Source organism: Crocuta crocuta, unplaced genomic scaffold (assembly GCF_008692635.1).
Source record: "Crocuta crocuta isolate KB4526 unplaced genomic scaffold, BGI_CrCroc_1.0 scaffold1089, whole genome shotgun sequence".
In the NCBI taxonomy this organism is placed as follows: domain Eukaryota; kingdom Metazoa; phylum Chordata; class Mammalia; order Carnivora; family Hyaenidae; genus Crocuta; species Crocuta crocuta.
Window position 1 is genome coordinate 177219 of NW_027527919.1, and position 8124 is coordinate 185342.

Consider the following 8124-nt stretch of genomic DNA (forward strand, 5'->3'; position numbering starts at 1 on the left):
GATGGCACTAATTGTTGAAGAGATTGTAAAGAATAAAAAAGGTTTTAATCACCAATTTGTTTTTGAAAGGATTTTATGAAATTAATTTCTTCCTGAATACTTCTTAGTCAATACAGATTTGGGTCCTGATACCTTCCTAGGTCACCAGCTTGGTCGGTATAAAACCTGGATCTCTGGGCTTTCTTCTCCAATGATGAATTGCTCTTGCTTTTTATAGGAAGGAGTTTCATCTATTAGGCTGCCAGATGAACCAAATAATTCCCTAACTTCTCAGTTAGCCAATTTTAATTCCACATTGGAAAAATTCTGCCATAAGTGGACAATTTGACCTCACTGGGAGCAACTCAACAGCTGGTGTGATGTTCTTTTTCTTTTCTTCCAAGATTTTATTTAAATTCAAGTTAGTTAACATATACTGTGGTATTGGTTCCAGGAGTAGAATTTAGCGATTCATCACTTCCATACAACAGCCAATGCTCATCACAAGTGCCCTCCTTAATGCCCAATAAGCTATTTAGCCCATCTTTCCACCCACCTGCCCCCCAGCACTCATCAATTTGTTCTTTATCATTAAGAGTCTCTTGTGGTTTACCTCCTCTTATCTTATTTTCCCTTCCGTTCCCCTATGCTCGTCTGTTTTGTTTTTAAATTTCACATATGAGTGAAATCATATGGTATTTGTCTTTCTCTGACTTATTTTGCTTAGCACAATACACTCTAGTTCCATCCACATTGTTGCAAATGGCAAGGTTTCACTCTTTTTGACGACTAATATTCCATTCTATATATACTCCACTTCTTTTTTTNTCACCAGTTTGCATTCCCACCAACAGCGTAAGTAGGTGCCCGTTTCTCCACATCCTCTCCAGCATCTATAGTCTCCTGATTTGTTCATTTTAGCCACTCTGACTGGCGTGAGGTGGTATCTCAGTGTGGCTTTGATTTGCACTTCCCTGATGATTAGTGATATTGAGCATCATTTCATGTATCTGGTGGCCATCTGGATGTCTTCCTTAGAGAAGTGACTATTCATATATTCTGCCCATTTCTTCACTGGATTATTTGTTTTCTAGGTTATACAACAGTTCTTTATTCATTCATCTGTCAATGGGAATTTATATAATTCATAATTAGGCTATTGTTCATAGTGCTGATGTAAACATTGGGATGCATGTGCCCCTTTGAATGGTGTTTTTTATCCTTTGTATAAATACCTAGTAGTGCAATTGCTGGATCCTAGGGTAGTTCTATTTTTAACTTTTTGAGGAACCTCCATACTGTTTTTCAGAGTGGCTGCACCAGTTTGCATTCTGGTGGGGACATTATAATGTCCAAAATAAACACCCAATGAAATGGACTGATGTGACCATTTCAAGATATTTTCAATCTAAAGATCTCATGTGCATGTGTGTGCATGCACATGTGCATATGTGTGCAACAGAGAGAGAGAAGAGCCAGTGAATGACCTGAATACAGCATTTGTATGAGTGCTCTGTTGCACACAAGGTCCCTAAGGGAAGAGGATATTTAGGTTTTTGATTCATTCTGACTTATTTTTGCATATTGTATAAGGTAAGGGTCCACTTTTCTTTTGCATGTGGATATATAGTTTTCCCAGCACCATTTGTTGAAAAGACTGCCCTTTTCCTATTTATTGGTCTTGGAACCCCTTTTTAAAACAATTTGACTATGCAGTATATGTGATGCATGGACTACTTTTATAACTATTGTCAGATAAACTACACTAATAAACTTTTAAAAACACTAAAATAGGCACAGTTTGAAAACATTGGATTCAAAGGAGGAGTTGGTCACATTCATGCTCTGATCTTGCCCTGCTTTTTATTTTTTTATATTTTTTCTTTTATAGTTTATTGTCAGGTTGGTTTCCATACAACACCCAGTGCTCATCCCAACAAGTGCCCTCCTCCATGCCCATCATCTCCCTTCCCATCTCCCCCATCCTTATCAGCCCTCAGTTTGTTCTCATGGTTTGCCTTCCTCCCTCTCCCCAGCTATTTTTCCTCTTCCCCTCCCCATGGTCCTCTATTAAGTTTCTCCTGTTCCACTTATAAATGAAAACATATAGTATCTGTCCTTCTCCGCCTGACTTATTTCACTTAGCATAACACCCTTGAGTTCCATCCACACTGCTACAAATTTGTGCTGCTTTTTAAAGTATGACACTTCCAGATTCCGATGATATTGTGTATTCACAGACTGCATATCATTCATCCAGAGAAAGGGAGATTCCCTTTCTATTTTTTTAAAGTTTATTTATTTATTTAGAGCACAAGTGGGGGAGGGGCAGAGAGGGAAAGAGAGAACTCAAAGGAAGTTTCGAAAGGCCAATGTGAGCCTGATGCAGGGCTAGAACTCACAAACTGCGAAATCATGACCTAAGCCAAAGTTGGACACTTAACTGACTAAGCCACCCAGGTGTTCCCCTTTGTTTTTTAAAAAAGGACAGCTTAAAACAGAGAAAAGNATTGAAGTAAATTCTTAAAGTATCAGAATGTTCAAGAAATGGGACTCTTCTTCTTTTTAAAAAAATTTAATGTTTATTTTTGAAAGGGGGAGAGAGAGTGAAAGCACACATGCACACGCGAGCAAGTGGGGGAGGGACAGAGAGAGAGGGAGACACAGAATCTGAAACAGGCTCCAGACTCTGAGCTGTCAGCTCAGAGCCCAATGCGGGACTCAAACCCACGAACCCGTGAGATCATGACCTGAGCTGAAGTCGGAATCTTAACTGGCTGAGCCACATAGGTGAACGTTGGGTTACTCTTCTTAATGGAACCTACTGATGAATTGAAATTTAACAGGAAACCCATGTTTTCTGTGTATATCTGTTGAACAAAATGTGAAAATATTAGTTAGTCTGTTTTTCTTTCAAATTTAAAGAGGAATTCAGTGAATTCAATGTTCAATTCAATGATTATGTATACATCAAACTTACAAAAGACTTTTGGCTTGAAGTCTTTCATAATCACTTTTCAGCTGTGTCATTTTGGGCAGGTTATTTATTTTAAAAGTTTTTAAAAGTTTTTATTTTTAAAAATTCCTGTTAGTTAACATACAGTGTAATATCAGTTTCAGGTGTACAAAAATAGGGATTTAACACTTCCATACATCACCCAGTGCACAAGTGCACTCCTTAATCCCTATCACCTTTTTCACCCATCCCCCCACCCACCTGCCCTCTGGTAACCAGTAGTTTGTCCTCTGTAGTTAAGAGTGTATCTCTTGCTATACGATGGAATACTATATGGCAATGAGAAAGAATGAAATCTGGCCATGTGTAGCAACATGGATGGACCTTGAGGGTGTTATGCTGAGTGAAATAAGTCAGGCAGAGAAGGACAAATACCATATGTTTGCATGTATAGGAGGCTTAGGAGGAACTTAACGGAGGACCGCGGGGAAGAAGAAGGGGGGAAATAGTGGAGGAGGGGGAGAGAGGCAAACCATGAGAGACTCTTGAATGCTGAGAACAAACTGAGGACTGATGGGTGTGGGAGGAGAGAGGGGAGATGGGCATGGAGGAGGGCACTTGTGGGGATGAGCACTGGGTGTTATATGGAAACCAACTTGACGATAAACTATTTGTAAAAATAAATAAATAAATAAATAAAATATTTAAAAAAAGAGTGTGTCTCTTGGTTTGGGGCAGGTTATTTAACCTCTTTGTGTCTTAGTTTCTTCATCTGCAGAAAGAACAGCAATAATTGTCATTCATGCATATTGTTCAGCACAGTATTTGGCACATTGTAAACCCTCAGAAAAATTTAGCTGTTATCATCCTCACAGTTTGTTATTATTAAATGTAAAACACTAGTGTGGGTTCAATGAGGCATCCAGAAAATAGAGGAGATGCAGTTGGAAGTTTTAGGCACTAATATGCAGGTAAAGGAATCAAGAATTGCATCTACCAATGGTTAAGTTTCAGCGGGATGCCATAAATTATGAAGGCTCTGGTCAAATAAGTGATCCATCCCTCAGGCCTATAGAGATTTAGGGAGAGATTGTAAGAGCTAGGTAGGCAGGATTGAGAAAGAGAGGAATGATGAAAGGAATAGGAAAAGGCAACAAAGAAGCGGTCAAGCACTGAATGACCCAGCTAGATGAGGAAGGGGCTTATAGGCATGGCACAAGCAGAGGCGTAGTGTCATAAATGAGCATGGCATGGGGCATTTGCTTGACTCAGTCGGTTAAATGTCTGCCTCTTGATTTTGCTTCAAGTCATGATCTCATGGTTCCTGTAATCGAGCCCCATGTTGGGCTGACAGTGCGGAGCCTGCTTGGGATTCCCTCTCTCCTTCTCTCTCTGCCCCTCCCCCACTCGTGTTCTCCTCAACCTCAAAGTAAATAAATAAACTTTAAAAATGAGCATGACAGTTTTTGTGTTTCTGCTGTGAGGTGGTAGTGTCTCAGAGTCATCATTCCGGAGATCAAAATTCCTTACTTGGATGTGAGTAGGCAATTATACTGTGTCTGTGCCGATCCCTGAGACTTTCTTCAAATGGCTATACAAAGTGGAACACAATGAAAACAACAGGGGAAAAAAACCCTAAAATTAAAAAAAAAGACATTAAAAAAGCGAAAGTAGAGAGGTGCCTGGGTGGCTTAGTAGGTTAAACGTCTGACTTCCGCTCAGGTCATGATCTTAGAGTTTGTGGGTTCAAACCCCGCTTCAGATAGCCTGCTTCAGATTCTGTGTCTCCCTTTCTCTCTGTCCCTCCCTGGCTTGTGCTCTGTCTCTTTCAAAAATAAAGACACATTGTTTAAAAATTAAAAACAAAAGGAAAGGGGGAAGAAAACACTTTCCTGGCAATCTGCTTTTTCTTGCAATAAGTATACAATCCCGGTAAACTGAAGCTCCCTGCAGATATGATTTTATTTAATTGAGATACGGGTGTATAACATTATGAAACTTATCAGTTCTGTGGGAGGACAAGCTATACTTCTGCAGCAGTCCCTGAAATGTTGTGGGGGAAGTTATTAAAAATATCATTTGAATTTTGCCTGTGAATTGAAGCTTTCTCATGGTTCCCAAGGGAGGTGATGATAAGGAGGAGTAGGGAGAGGTGAGGTGGCCTTGATTTCTGGCCTTGGTTTTGCTTGTTACTCTTGGACAGTGACCTCATAACTTGTAAGGATGACTTCCTCATCTTCATCCCACATGTTTTCTAGGATCACAGCTTGTATCCAGTCTCCTTACTTTCTGTTTGGAATGGATGGATTAATCACTCTCTAAAACAGAGTGTTAAGCAGAGTTATGAGGCTATAATAGAATATGTTCATCCATGGAAGAACAGACTTGGCCATGGGATGTCTAAAGTCTAAGCCTCTGTGTTAAAAAATAGAGGAACCAGTTTAGCACACTGCAGTATCTTTCTGACATCCAGCTGGAGTTGAGGTTTTGAAATGGTACATGGGCCCATGGAATTCACTGGACATCCTTGGAAATTCCTTCTGGTTTAAATGAAGAATAGAATCCTCAGTGTTTTTTGAAGAGCTGGGGCTGGGGACCTGGGTCGGGACAATCACATAGTAGGGCCCCTCTCTGTCCTGACTTTCCTTCATGCCTAATGAATATTTTAATCCTGGTGAGACCCCTTAAAGTGATCAGTTAAGGGGAAGTACAGATGAGAAGAAAAGAGAGAGAGCAGCTCCATTGCTTTACCTTGAGATGGGGCTTATGGAAAGGTACTGATTTGCATATTAACCTGAGTTCTGTTTTTCCTTTCTTCTTTTTTGTAAAGTCCAGCTGGCCAGGGCCACCAGCTTGTGCCCCACTGGCTACCTCTCAGGGACACTACTGACTACCTAGCTTCCTACCCCACAGCTGCCCCTTGGGGCCCAGCCATTCTCCCCTGGGAACTCACAGCCTCCTTTTCCACTCCTGCCTTTAAAACATTTTTTGCTTCATCTTTTTGTCTCCTTTGTTCAAGAGGAACTGGTCAGAGACTATTCTTTGGTCCCTACCTCTCCTCTTGTTTTTTTCCCTAAACCAAGAACCTTGGGCCAAGAATAGAAAAATTGTGCTCCAATTCTGTAGTTCTCATAGGCCCTACTTTTGTCTGGGGGCTGTGCTTCAGAAGGATCCAGGTGTATCAATTATGCTGCCCATGCCTGTATGCTGCCTCTTCCATCACTTGTGTCCCTTTGTTTGTGGAGCACAACAGAGTGTGCTTTCAGGAGCCTTTTGTATTCTTAGAGTCTAAAAATATTTGCATGTAAATGCTGGGAATCCAGACAGTCTCCTTAAGATCTACACTTTGCATGGGGAGGCATACAGAACACTGTGGTGCATTTGAAAATTAAATTTACACCATTGCACCTTGTGTCCCTGCCTCATAACATTGTGGTGACATCTGAGAAGGAGTGTGACATTGATCAAGGCAAAGCATAAATAACCACATTTCAAAGTGAATACTAATTGCATAATGACAGTTTCCAAACTATTAGCCTACTTTACAAAAAAAGTTAATTCAACACAAGCCCAGAGCTGGCTGTTTCTTATGTTTTGTGCTGCCAGTTGGCAGGCACAGCTTTGCAAGGCGATTGGGGGAAATGAGGGTTATTGTAGTGGAAGCACATTCAGCCTTTTGTGAGGAGGATACAAACTGCATCACTCTCTCAAGCCTTTGCTGTTCAGCCTTCAAGAGTGGATACCAGGATACTGCGTGCCTTCAGGGGAAGTTACTTACTTTTCCTAGAGGTAAAATGGCCCAGTGCCTAGACTTGGAGAGGAGCCTTGCGTTTGTAGCCCCTTGAAGGAAAGAGTTCTGGGGAGATGGAAATGAACAGCACTGAGGAACAGCTCTTAGCTGGGAAATCCTGGGCCCAGGGGAGGGCATGACCACACAGAGCCTGGCCTTCTCCAGGATGAACTGTGCACGCTACCTCAGGCAGGCCATTCCACCGCTCAGGAGAGCCTGTGTTCCCAGATTTTTAAGATGAAGGGGATGGGCTGGATTACAGTGAAAGCCTCCTCCAGTTCCAGTAGAATACCAGTGTCTCTTCCTTTAAACTGAGTGTCCCTCAGAAGAAAGGCACTTTGCTTGGATAGGTGGCATGAAGTGATGGGACTGGACCCCTGTTCCATCCTTTTACTGCAAGAATTAAGAATGTCTGTGTCATTTGCCAAATTTATGTGATCTTGTGTGAAAATATTTTGAAGAAAAATGAGAAAGTGCCTGCTAAGAAGAGGAGCTATATGAAGCAAGGGCTCATTCTCTTTGGGACATCTTATTGCCTTGACTAAGTGGGAGGGAACGTCAGAAAAGCCCCCAATAAGAATAATATTTATTGGTCAGCTTTCTTAGAAAGAAAGGTGTGTGATAAGGGTTATTTTTTGATATCATTTGCCTCCAGTGGGTGTCCACTCAAGGTCTGAGAACCCCAGTTTATGAGCTATGGGATTCAAATTAGACAAAGTTGAATTGACTAATAAAAAGATTCAGGGAATAACTCTATTATTGTACACTATTATTTTTTTCAGAATTTTACCAATTTCTAGAGTCACACCAGCACCAAATGACTGGGTGGGAAAACACATATATCCGTATATGCTCAGAGTATGTCCAATTTTAGGTATAACACCCCATGATCAGAATTCAGGCAAATGTCTGATTATTCTTCCGAAAACAACTCAGATCAAACGCTATTCCATTATTTTTTATGTATTTACAGTAGTTTTTCTCTTTGTTTAAAAAGTCATTTTTCATACCCATTTGAAGGGAGAATCCTTATATGCTCAGCTGAAGAATTATTTCTAGTCCCTTCCTTCCTTACCTTTTCCCCCTTAGTACGTGTCTTCCCAATGATGGCTGGGATTTTGATTCTCAGACACTTCCCAGTTAGATCTCCAAAATTCTGACTATATTTGTTTGAAACAAGATCAAGGATACATAAATCTAGTTTTAATCAGAAAATCTTTATTGCCAGGGCACTTGGGTGGCTCAATCGGTTGAGCCGTCATCTCTTGATTTCAGCTCAGGTCATGATCCTGGGGTTGTGAGATTGAGCCCTGCCTCAAGCATGGAGCCTGCTTGGGATTCTCTCTCTCCCTATGCCTCTCTCCTCCATTTGAGGGCGTGCTCTCTCTTTCAAAGTGTA

General features: G+C 41.0%; 1 protein-coding gene across 2 annotated transcripts in view; it reads right to left on the minus strand.

The window, feature by feature from the left end:
- The window catches only part of ESX1 (ESX homeobox 1), a 40044-nt gene that overhangs the window by 24060 nt on the left and 7860 nt on the right, over nucleotides 1–8124 (minus strand). The window contains exon 5 of one of the 2 annotated variants that reach the window (XM_077781118.1): nucleotides 2582–2849. The exons of the other annotated variant lie outside the window; for it this stretch is intronic. Coding sequence (XP_077637244.1) covers nucleotides 2819–2849 — 31 coding nt within the window. The 3' untranslated portion in view covers nucleotides 2582–2818. Of the gene's footprint in view, nucleotides 1–2581; nucleotides 2850–8124 lie in introns of those variants that run through there. 2 annotated transcript variants of the gene reach the window in all.